This window comes from Anneissia japonica, unplaced genomic scaffold (genome assembly GCF_011630105.1).
Source record: "Anneissia japonica isolate Jap-2015-1 unplaced genomic scaffold, ASM1163010v1 scaffold1875_len173011_cov181, whole genome shotgun sequence".
Lineage (NCBI taxonomy): Eukaryota > Metazoa > Echinodermata > Crinoidea > Comatulida > Comatulidae > Anneissia > Anneissia japonica.
Window position 1 is genome coordinate 1 of NW_022705221.1, and position 13,267 is coordinate 13,267.

The 13,267-nt window shown below is 34.7% G+C and overlaps 1 protein-coding gene across 4 annotated transcripts in view; it reads left to right on the forward strand.

Annotated features, from left to right (window-relative positions):
• Positions 1 to 485: 485 nt before the first annotated feature.
• Positions 486 to 13,267, forward strand: part of LOC117105417 (FYN-binding protein 1-like) — a 32,254-nt gene continuing 19,472 nt past the window's right edge. For 3 of the 4 annotated variants that reach the window (XM_033246540.1, XM_033246541.1, XM_033246542.1), the window contains exons 1-2: positions 486 to 611; positions 11,360 to 11,990. In XM_033246540.1, coding sequence (XP_033102431.1) covers positions 540 to 611; positions 11,360 to 11,990 — 703 coding nt within the window. In that variant the 5' untranslated portion in view covers positions 486 to 539. Of the gene's footprint in view, positions 612 to 945; positions 1,099 to 11,359; positions 11,991 to 13,267 lie in introns of all 4 variants that reach the window. The other variant, XM_033246544.1, reaches the window with a different exon arrangement.

A 13,267-nucleotide genomic window follows, 5' to 3' on the forward strand; every position in this document is an offset into this window, starting at 1 on the left:
ATTTAAAGAGCAACAATCTATATACCCTAGACGGATTTAAATTACATTTTGATATACGTATTTAAATTAATTTTTGCTGGTCGTCAAATATCATTTATTTGCAAAAATAATAGGAGCTACTTAAGAATTGCCTAATTAAAGAACGCTTGCCATCGAGGGGCTCTCTCGGTCTATCGGCGAGGATTAAAGAACTGCTTAAAAATAGTAAACTTTTACTGTATTATTTTATAATATGAATTTGGATATAAAGTAGCGATCATAAAAAAATCTATAAATAGTTACATGAAATTCTACTGCTAAAAAGATTAAATGAAATTAAACTATACAGGAGGCCGCTAACTGTATTATACACAGGAACGCACATCACGTTAAACACAAAACGCGCATCGCGTATGACACAAAATGGCTTCTAAATTCTCAATGTCGCAACTCTTTCTATCTATGGCTCTGGTGCGGTTAATAATTTGCTGCCCTCTTCAGTTTAACCGGCAGATGAACCCGGAAACTTTAACGTAAAAAGTTTGTTGATATTTCGATGTATGCCGATGATTGGAAAATGCATGTTCAATATTGCATCTGTTGGTGTAGTTTTGGAAATGAAGTCCGTTCAGGTATTAAGTAGTATTTTCATTTTAATCAATTTTGTATTTGTGGATTCAGATTAAGTATGTATGCTAGTTCATGGCACGTGGCTAGGCCGGCTAGGTAGATAGATACTTATTGTTGTTTATCCAACTCCCTCCCTGATCGATCAACGTTTTACGGGTATGTATGGTAGGCCCCTACAACACTATGTCACGAGGTGTACGATATGTATGTAACCTTTTCATTGTTTTATATTTTTTTTAGCCTAGATTTTTTTTTAGTTTGTTATTCAGTTATTGTTGTTCTCCAGAAATATTTGTTTCTGTTTATTGTAAACTGTGTTCTTGTTTGTCTTTGTAGTGTCTTTAAAAAAGTTCTGGTAATTTCCCTTTTTGGTGACGAAATCAACAATATACTGTACTTCCGTGTGCTGTTGAATGGTGCTTGCGAACATAAATTCATTTTCACAGTTCACTGAGTGTAAACGTTCACTAACGAATCACCAAAATGTCGGTAAGCATTTCATTTCATTTATTTTGTCCAAAAGAACATTTGACAAATAAAGAAACAGAAAAGAAAAGAGAACACTCAATTGGTCGGACAGGATTGCCAAATAGTGAAGGAGCGAGGTTAGCGTTTTGGTCTGAGTTGTTTCAGCCTGGTCAATGACCTTGTATCAGCCTTGGCATATAAATTATTGCACTTCATTTCACTTTCATAATTTATTGTTTTACCACATCGCCACCATTTTGAATTTGCAAAATATTTTGACTGCTTTTTACTGGCGTTTTGTTTTGGCATTATACTACTAGTGTTTGTTTTTGTTTTTTTGAAGTGATAAGACCTTGATTGCGATGGCTCTTGAGGCCAGCTACATTGCACCATTTCTTTAATAAATTATTTTCTCATATACCGGTACCATATTCGTATAACCAGGGAACAGTTAAATTACATGGAAACATTTTCGAACCGAACATCAAAGGTTATAATACGCAGTACAGCCGCTCTTATCATAATCAACCGATAAACAATTTACAACTAATTACGACGACCCAATTGCTTTGTGCATGCTCGCTATTGCATCATGTTCTACTCCATCGTGTTCTCATGGTGATCGACGTCATATCATACCATGATCATACCATCTAAATGTTATATAGAAATGATAAATGGAGACTGCCTACATCGTAACGATTGTTTTGATATTTTGCAAATACAGTATGCTCGATGGCTAACGGTCTATATTCTATTTAAAAATATCAATCAAACAGTAAACCTAGAGTGTCAATATTTTGATTATCAACAGTTTTACATGGATTCGGGCCTAGATACAAGGACGGTGAACGTAACGTGTACGCCTATCACTCACGATCAGGTATAACCTAGCCCTATGTTGTTTAGTACTGTACTGTTAAGAGGCTCCAGGCCTTACAGGCAACCTAGCATGGACGTTTGTTACGAATGCTTTTTCCGTGTAGCCTTGAAACCTAGAGTACTAGAGTTGTGCACCTCTCTGTGGTTATCGTAATATAGTCAGCAGATATAACTCGCTAGGACTGTTAATCATACATCCATAATATTTAAAAAAAAATAAAACTTTATTAGACCCAGGTCTATGTTCACTGTTGTAAACATTTCTGACAGTGCAGTATGTGGGATGGTGTTTTTATGCAGGGAGTTGGCGGTTTATGTTACTGTAGTATTGTACTCCTCTCCTGTACCCTATTTTATTGTTATTTATTGAATTTATAATATAACAATTAACAGGGAAAAAAAAATAAATGCTTGCGATACACCATGTATGTACTCTAGTTCTAAAAGAAAATTAGGTGTAGCCCTCGGTGTTAAATCAAAAATATATTTTTGCCCTTCGTCCTATTTTTATGCCCATCCCTACAATACACTTCTTTTAGAACACCAAACATGAATGAAATGCGAAGAAAAGAGATACACTTTTAATACGTTTATTAACAATATAAAGTGAACGTTATTCTACAATATTCATTGGATGTTCCCTAGTTTTGGTTTTTTTAAATAACATTACAGGTACCTGTACATTTTTATCTACTGTGATTACCATTACATTGTATCTAATTACAATAGCAATCCAACTATAAATTATATTTTCTAAACCAGTATATTTATTATTTTAAATTCTGTCTTTTTATTAATAGCACTTTCAGTGATGCAGCACTGGTTTCACAATTGGATTAAATAAACAAAAGAATGGAAGAAAAGTAAAATCAGAATGAAAAGACTAATTTAATTTGGATCAGGCAAGAAAACATAACTTTGCAGTGGAAATGATAAAGCAATATGTCTACGGTTTTGATTAATGTTTTTAAAGGTTGAAAAATCATAACACTTTATTATATTTACATATCTAATCTTATTTTGATTGAGAGGGAGACAAGGAAGCAGCGCAATGGAGTAAAATGATGAGCTGTAAAGTCAACCTCTCACTCTTTCATCCCTGCCCATTTTCAGCTTCCTTAGAAAATTTACTTGTCTTTATTTTTTGACTTGAACCTGAAATAGATTTAAAAAAAACGGTTAAAAAAAAAAAAAGAAAGAAAAAAAAAGAGAAACTATTTTCCACCTGCCCCTATATTCAAATTTTTACAATATGACAGCAAACAAACAAGTTTTTTTTTTAGGCCTAAAAAGGGATTTTCAGCTTCCTTTGAAAATTCACTGGTCTTTATTTTCTGCTCATCATTTTTTATTTTTAAATTTGCTCACTTTACCCCATTGGCTAAGTTTTTTTAGCACTGACATTGTTAAACTGCTTAGTACGTGTGGATTTGTGCTTGGAAAATTACTAATGCATAAGGTAGGAGAACCTGGGGTGCAAATTTTTTTTCTTCCCCACCCTTACCCATAACTGCATTCCCTCACTTGTAATTGCAAGGTATTTTTTTACGTCAACCCTTCCCAAATGCTAATTGCATTGTCTCACATTTTTAGAAAAAATTGTAGGCCGATAAAAGAGAATGGGTGGGGCTGACATTGCGAAAACAAATTGGAAGTGTACTTCCACACTTTGTGTCAGCCCGCCGCTGGTCTCAACCGATTGGAACTGGCGACCATCCAGCTACTGTACAGGGGTTCAAAGGTTTCGAAAGAGCCCCATTTTTTAGAAATGCCCTTTTAAATTATCATTAGAATATTTGCATAGAAGTTGTTGAAATTATCTCCAAACATTTTTATTGCCATTTCTGGACATCTGAAGTGTTATCTTTAAAATTTAACTCCACGGTCGGTCTACTGATCTCAAAAAACACCAAATTTCATTGGCCAAGTCTCTGTCAGAGTTGCATTGCACTCTGAACCTCCACTGGTCTACTGATTTCGTAACAACAGTCTAGGCTCTAGTAAACAACGAGCACCAAAGTATAGTCTGATGAGAGCAATGTAGGCCATCACAGTGCTCGAAAAGTGAGTAGGGGTTAAGCTTCCTCCATAAAAGAAACTAATACACATGCAAACATTCCATGCACGTTATAACGAGAATTATACTGTCATTTTTAAATCAAAACTAGGTAATGCCTACGCTTGTTCTGATCTGTGCGGTTTTGACTTTCTAGTCTTGCACGGCTGTATTGCCGATGTAAAGCGTCAGTGTAAGTCAAAGCGTTTATGAAAACGTTTATATTTTACAATCTGATCACATTGGTACCATGTCTTTGGAAAAAAATTACTTTTTTCCAACAGCGATTTACCATACTCCACTCGCATTGCCAATACTCCTCTCAAAAGGTTTTCAGACTCCTCTTGTTGGCCTTGTATGGTTGGCATAACTGTACTCATGGAGGAAATAAATTAAATGGTGTAGTGTAGAGCAGGAGAAATCAAATCTATTGAAACAGGGGATAAAAGCTATTTAGGGCTCTATACAACATTGACAGAATGCATTTGATATTAGCCCTATTAACTGCAGCATGCATGAAAAGAGCTTTATAAAATGTCAATATTTACCCTTAGGATTACGTTTTTTTGACAACTATTTACTGTACACAGGATTAGGAAGTGTGCTTTAAAATATACAAAGCTGCAATCAATTTTATTGTTTACTGTTTGTTTATCAAATGGTCTTATTAAATGGTGATTTCTTTTTTATTTATTTAAAATGTATTGCTGTTAGATATAAAAAAAAAAGAACATTACAAAAGATAGTTAATTGATTATCCTATCTGTTTTATCTTCACTTTTGTGAAGTAAAGTCTACCGATAAAAATTACTTTGTCGGATGACAAAAAACATTATTTACAAGAGAGTCATTGATTATTCAACATGTCAGTGCAATACTGTAGCTAGGTTTCCATAGCATAGCTACAATATATCATCGACAGACTCTCAGTATAATGCCGACTGGCATAGAAACTATTTAGCCTACAGTAAACCTTTGTTACGGAACAATCCATCATATAAACAACTGAAATAATTTATTATTATTCAGTAAATATTTAAAGGAACTCAGCAGACTGTGCGAGAAAATCAAGCATGAAGTTCATCTCAAAGAGAAACTGAACACTTGCATAGTGAATTCAGCTGATAGTTGGTCACTGGTTATGGTTTGTCTGTTACAAATCCGAGGAGTTGAACCTGATTCAAATCTGCTGATTCGTTGCTCACAAATCGATGAGCATTCCCAATTGTGTTGGGGACTGGTACTACATACTATAGCGATGGCTGTAGTGCAGTGTAACAATTCTACAGTATAAAAATCAGGCTATATGGATATGCAGTAATTACTTGGCTGTCTTCAGCTTTAATTTGATCCTGTGTTTCCTTCTCACTTCCTGTTTGCCCACTTTCATTCCACTTATATAATTCCGGTCTTCCACCAGATTGTCTGTGCTTTGTAAAGAAACTGCATGGTGGAAAGCAGTATGTATTTCATCTTTTTAAATTAGGCCAACAATTACCTACAGTATAATGTTTATTTAGTTAAATGTATTATTATATATTTTTTTGTTTCATTTTGAAATGCAGTAGATACAATACAAGTTTATATCATTATCATCATCACCATTGATTCAACCATAGTAGCTGTAGGGTATTGAAAATAATCTGATAATGCCCTGCTGAAAATAATTTTGTAATTTTTGATATACAGTCAAACTGTATATCATGCATGAACATTCTCCGTTCAAAAATTTATGAAGTTCCAAACCAAGGTATGTGACAGAGTCACTACATTTTATTTCTTGACCATTGAAAAAGATACTGACAGTTTTCTGCAACAAATATTTTTTTCCTAGATGAGAAGATAATAAACTCAGTTTTTTCAGGATGCAAAGACATGGAGTTGTCCACTAGCCATTGATGGCAACTATTAAGTTTTGAACTTAACCTTGATGTGATAATATTCAGTTCTTTCGGTTAGTTCTTTTTTAAATACATTAAATTAAATTGTATTGGAAAGATGCGTACAGTAATTGTAAAATAAATGTCTTATGGAATTTAGGTGTACGGAACAACCCGTCATATAAAACAAATATGCTAGTTTTATCTTCATCCCAATCTTCGTTGCATACAAACTATCTGCAGTGTATCGCCTGCACTCCTCACGGTGCAGTGAGAAGCAAGTACATGCATGAGTAGTGGGCGATTTTTGAATGGTCCATTTTGCGGCGGGATACACATCTGGCTTACTTACAATTAATACACGTGTTGAAATATGTGTAATAGACTTTCACCTACAGTAGTAAGTATTGGTTTGGTCTTTAGGATTTTCCAAAAGAATTTCGTATTTAAAATGTGTTCGCCTGATGGCCATGCAAAAATCAGTTATTAAAGATTAGTTTATCAAATGATTAAGCTTTAATTTATATATTGACTGATTACTCTTTATACTGTATCCAAAAGAATAGCATAGAAGCAGTTCAACAAAACATTTAAATATACTGTAAGAATTAAAGAATTAAAGTCAAACTATATTTCAGTGGCACTTTAGATTTGACTTAGGCAAGTTTGACTGTACAGTAACTTATAAAATTACAGTATATAACAAATTTGGCTTTAAAATAATGAACACCAAAAACAAGTAAATAAAAACAGTTTAATATTGACTTTTAAAATATTCTTTGGTAATTGGCATTCATAAATTCAGTACTTGTATTGTATTATTATACAGTGGTATTATTGAATAGGAATATTGGTAAATTATGAAACATGAAGTACTTACACCTCTTTATGTACAATAGAACTTCCTATAGTTTATCATAAAAATCAATGCAAGTTGCATTGGAATGGTAAAAATGCCTAAAACTGCCTTCCACTAGAGTAGTCATCAGTACAGCATAAAAGTTGTGGCACCACTGTAAGCCATCCCATTCCCTTCAACTGTTTTCTAGCTTACTATATACATGGCCAACACTCCCCAGACCAGTGACTCTTCTTATACCCGATTCACACGTGAAGTTAAATTTAACAAAAAGTAACAAATTGTAACCGAGCGATCTCCCGAGTTATTCCTACCGAGATAAAAAGCATTCACACGCGTCTGTAAGGTAATGCCAAAGTCGTGTAAAATTTACTCAGTGTTTATTCAATGAATCATTTTTTCCCCTACTGCGATATAGGTCTAGTCTAGGCCTAGTTGAGAACCCCTGTCACAAATGGACTGTTGAACTCACCATCACTGTAAACATTCGAAGCAATCAATGCCCTTAACAACTGCTGTAAACTACTACTACTACTAAACTANNAGCTTCCAACGTTTCTGTCGACTCTTGATAATACTAGTAATAGTACTAACACCATCCCGACGTTCATTTTATGTATATCTTCTTCTTCTACCATTACTAATTAACATCAATAACAAGGGTAATGCATGTCTGCAGAAGGAAGAAAATTCAACCTCGTGAAACACAGTACTGTAGATTGTTGTTGTGTTGAAATCCGTGCGCATGCGCAGATCCATCCATGCTACATCTCGGGAGCTTTTCCAGCCTCAGCGAGGCTGGTAAAGATTACCGAGACGTTCCGAAATTTTACAAGGATATACACGGAGGTACTTTCACACGTGCCGTAAAATGTTACTTTTGGTTACATTTTGTTACATTTGGTAAGATTTTTGTACGTGTGAATCGGGTATTAGACATATAAGAGCTTTTTCTCAGCTTTCTATATTTTGGCCATACAGTAGCTCTTGTATGGACTGTCAGTGGGAGTGCTACCACAAGCAGCAGAAGGTGGTTAATCCCTCCCATCAGCCAAGGAGTTGTCAGGACCAAAAATGAGGCATGTTGTGGCAAAATGGCTAAGTTGTAGCAAAAATTGAAATTCAAGTTATTGGTATTTTCATATACATGATTACTGTATGTGATCTTTAAAATGAGGGGGTCAGTCATTGAAATTGGACATTTTAAGCCTAAGTTACTGGAAAGTGAAAGTACAGCACTCTTAGAGTCAAGATAAACATGGTTTTGAGTAATTGCCTTCCAAAGTTATTAGTGGATACCTTGTTCAATAGAATTAACTATCAAAATAACGTTAAATAAACAATTTGTTGACTACTTCCAGAACTAATACTTTGGGATATGATTAATAAGACATTAAACTGTTGATCTATAGTGAAAAAAAAATTGAATTTTTAGTCATTTTTTTTTAGCTGCCAAATTTTATAGCTTATTTACTCAATACTGGCCTGTGCTTAACCATTTTGCCACAACATGCCTCAAATGCCGGGTAATTCCATAATCATCAATTAATTAGAACCTCTCAGACCAGCTTAAAAATCAGCCAGGTTCTGTGTCCATGACCTTTGTTGGAAATGTACCTATGTACAGTGTTTTGCTGTCGTCTTAATCAAGACTTGCCACAACACTGGCAAGCGATAGGGATGGGGAACCCCGAGAAGGTCCCCAGTAGTGGCACCCTTTCGAGAACTCCCAATTGGATTTGTCTCATGGCTACAACTCTCTCAGCAAATTTTTTCAGCCAGATAATAATTGATTTACACTGTATCTTGAAATCTAAACCTGGAAAAATACCAAGAATCTCATCAAGCGTAATAAAAGTTTAGGGCTTCAAGATGCTGGCTTTATCACAAAGACATTGATCTAGAACAACAACATATATTTACTACAGTAATGTATGCGCATAGAGTCTATGGTAACTTTTCTGTATACTGTAGGATCCATGCACGTATCAAATCAAGTCAAATCAAATCGTTTCTTTATTCTGGAAGTACGCTCTTTCAATACATAAGTACTGGTGTCCTATAAGATATCCAGATGCAACATAAAACATTTATCAAAGAAAATACATTAAAAAATAAAGAAGTGGTTAATTTATACTATAGAATGTAATGGTGTAAAATTTGCAGCAGATATCTAATGTGAGCTCATTCCTTAATTTACATGCTCTCTAAAGTTACAGTAGGTTCTTTTTCCTTGTATACAGTATTGTTCCAGGTTGGGATGATTAGTGTATTAGAAAATTAATTTTGTGTATTTATATTCAGGAGTCATGCTTTTTAGAGATATTTAAATGTCATAATTAAAATATGTTATCTAAACCACTTTCCTATCCATTGCATCCATCATAACCTCTTACTGGAGTCATTATGTCAGCATGTAACACCACTCTAGTAGAAGCATATTAATAATAATAATAAATAAAATCTTTATTTACACACGGAAGCTTATATATATCATCCAAGGCCTTGTTGCCATTTTAACAATATTAAAACGAGAATAGGAAAAGAATACCGGTAAAAGTATTGAAGGCACAATTTACAAACATAACAGCTCAATGAACATGCACATGTAACACTTGTTAATAAACATTTAGTTTACAAAAGATTTTTGAAGGTCTGACATTTGGTGCAGTTCTTACATCGTCTGTAAGATTGTTCCATTCTGAAGGACTTGAAAAGTACCATATAAAATTTCATAAAAGAATACATTGCATTAGCTTGCACATAGGCCATATTACACACAAGACCAAATTCTTAAACGTCTCATTAAAAAAACATAGCACTCCAGCTGAAACCAGGAAAGAAGAGCGGATGGAATTGAACCAGTGACCAAATATTTGAAAATATCTCCACGCTTTTATGCACACAGTGGCTACCAACAGTTTAGCCGACTGAGCAAGTTACTACAAAAAGCATGCTTTTCCATAAAATTGCTTCACTGTCTCTAAAATGTTGTCAATGCAATCATTGTACTATGAAGTTGTCCCCGGCGCAATAGGGAAGCCTCCCAGATTTGACCAACCAGTCAGCGTCTCTGAAACCGGTCAGTGATAGTGCGCATCGATTTTATGAAAACCAGGTTGAAGCTGCTTTGCAGTATTTCGCATTTTATTTATTAATTGGAGTAGAGTTAATAGGGTCCTGGGTTCAATTCCTGTGACGGTAGGACTTTTTCTTATGACTAAATAACATCCACTCCCTATGCCTCATAAAGATACTTCGCTGATAAGCATCACATTATTTAAGTTATTTAAAGAGGGCCCCTGAATATCAACCGACCTTCTAGGATACGCTGGAAGCTAATTGGGTCACCCTCTATAAATATGGTAGTAAAAAAATGGTATATACACGCCCCTCCAGAAATTATCTCGCCCCAGTCACCTAACCCAAAAATCACTTGCAAGTAGTTAAAAATCACCTAAAGTAGATACACCATTGGGTTGGTTTTGGGTCAGTCTAAATTTGAGCAACACAAACTTAATTTTAAGGGTTGCTGCCTGTTAGTGGAATTTCCCAAAATTCATATCCCTGCCATGGTTGCAGTACAAATAATTGCTACAGTAGTGATAATTTTATACGGTCTATTGGAACTCTTTCACTTGTCTGTGAATATCATTCCTATTGTAATTTTATTTTTTAAAGGTACGGTAGGATTGAACCAGTGAACTATGGATTTAAAATGGATGAATTTAAAGTTTGAAGTTCTGTGCTGTATAAAACTGTCTTTGTTGGAAAACTATTAATTTAATATGAGCTTTAGAATATTCTGTGATTTGATATTACCAGGGTACATTTGTTTTTTACATTCACAAGTCACTTTTATATCATGCATTTTAAATTGTAGGCTACTAATCTGTTCTTAACAAGTGTGAGTTGCACTTGTGACTATAGCACTTGTGACTATAACGCTTAATCAGTTTGACACTTGCTCTTGCTGTCTTCAGTTGTCCACCCGGCCTCCCCCCAACCCCATTGAGAAATTTTAAAAAAAGCAAAAGAAAGAAAGAAAAGAAACTGGTCACGCTAAACAGCTCAGAGGTTATTTCCAGGCATCTAACAGGGCATGCCCCGAACCCCCTAGTGTTGTCTCTTGATTGGCACCTTCCCCCCTGTCTCCAATTTTGGTAAAATTAATGTTGAAATGAAGAATATATTTTCAGTCTAATGTTAGTGCAAAATATCATTAGGCCTTTATAATCACCGCACGACGCGCGATTATCATGGCAACAAACACGCGCGTGGGTAATTCGTCACGTACGCTGACGGTTTATGGCCTGGTTGCTATGGTTTTTGTGACGTTCAGCGTGTAGGGACGCACATGCGCCTTGAATGTCGATGCCAGAGTAATAACCTTTGATGTCCCGAGATGTGCGTCCCTCTGTTGAATTGCCTTGGTACAGTAGTATTGCGTGCATGCAAAATAAACTGGGTAGTTGAACTCTTGCTATACTATTACTCTTTGATAAACATGTGTACACGTTAGTATGTCTTTCGTAGTGTTTTATCAAAATGACCTTGTTTTAATGCGATGTTGATTTTAGACATGTTGCAATCCTTTTCATTTAGGAAACATTGGTGAGTGATCTGAGAAAAAAATTCAGTGAGCAACAAGCGATTGGTCCCAAACCATATACTACACCAAAACCATTTACTACACCAAAACCATTTGCTACACCAAAACCATTTACTACACCCAAACCAATTGGAAATGGGACAAGAAACAACAATGGTGACAGTAATCCAGTCAACTCAAACCCACCACGCCCTGCAAAACCAACCAAGCCTTCTGCTACTGCTAGGCCTAAGGACTTAGGAACACCTGGAAAATTTGGTACACAACCAAATATATCAGAAGGTATCAAAGCTGTCCAACTTAAACGAGCACCACCTCCGAAGGCACCGACACAAAGGACAACCACACCTTCAGAAGATACAGAACTTTCTAGACTACTACATAAAAGAAATAGCAAAAAGATTGGTGGAATTGATAAGGAAAATAAGGATGAAACAATTGGCAGCGGTTCTTTTAAAATCAGAAGTGATTCGTCGTCCAGCACAAATAGTATTGCATCAAATGCAAGTAGCGTTGTGTCAGCTTTAGGAGGGAAACCTCAGAGAGCTGAGCTGCCATCAGTGAGGGACTGTGGTCATCGTCCTCCCAAGAGAGCTAAGCCACCACTTGTCCGATTACCAAAAGGTAAGCTCTTTTTAAAGTTAAATTTGTTAAATAAAAATTTATATTTATTTTTGAAAAAGCATTGTTAACAGTTTTTGGTTGTCTTTGAATGTAAAACAGTTATGGCAAACCATTACCTATGTTATGGCATAGAGTAGATGATGACGATGAAATTTCAGTTTATACATTTGTGCACCTTTACTTTGGAGAATTTGTTAATAATAATTCATTATCATTGCAAAGTATACTTGCTACAAAAACCCATCAAAATAAACATTCTGATTATGATTTAAAATTATTTTTTATGTAACTTCTTTCTAAAGATTCTCAGTTGTGTATACTGTAGGCTACCTATACTTACAGTATCTGTATATAGAAAATGACAAATACCATTTTACAATTTAAAAATTGTATTTTAAAACAGAATTTAACAAAGGACGTGATGTTGAGCATTAGAACAATACTATTATTTGAATATTTTATCGATAGACTCAATATATGCAAATGATTAATGATCCATGCCTGTGTGATATCAGTTATTTTGCTGCAAATACATAAAAGTCAATACTGACACTGTACAGTAGAGTAGTTAGACAAGAGGTCACATGGTCTAATACTACTGTATTTGTCATGTCATCAATAAACAAAATATAAAGCAGAGTATTCATTTAATTACTTTTAAAATACTTAAAACAAATTATAGTGAACAAAAATGAAAATCAATAATATTGTAATTTCTAAAACAATGTTGAAAATTTTGGAAACTAAATTGCAAAATACCGCATATTTATTCAAATAAATGCCCTGCTTTGAACACATAGAATAACAGTTTAATAACACATAGAATTTAATAGACTTTACATTTTTGTATTGTATTCTAAAAACTACTTTAGACCTCATCATCCAGATTTTTTACTTTGCTACAGTAGGCAGCAAACATTGTGTACTGTATGTGGAGAAGGTGCAAAATTTGTTAACTACCCACTTTGAGAAACAAACTTAGTGGCTGATCCGCCATTAGCGTTTTGTATGTTGAATCTTTTTTTTATCTCAATCAATTTAGTTTCGATTCTACCATAGACCATGAGAAAAATGTCTTAATTTCCTGGTTGGAGAGTACTGATTGTGGTATGTCCTGTATTATGCAACATATCTCACCATATCAATTATGATTATAAGCTTTATAACTCCTTTGTTGACACATACAATACTTTTCTCGGCGGATTCATTGATTTGTTGTATTTTTGTACTGTATGTACCAGTTGTTACATGGTATTATTGCTGGTATAAAATTGTAA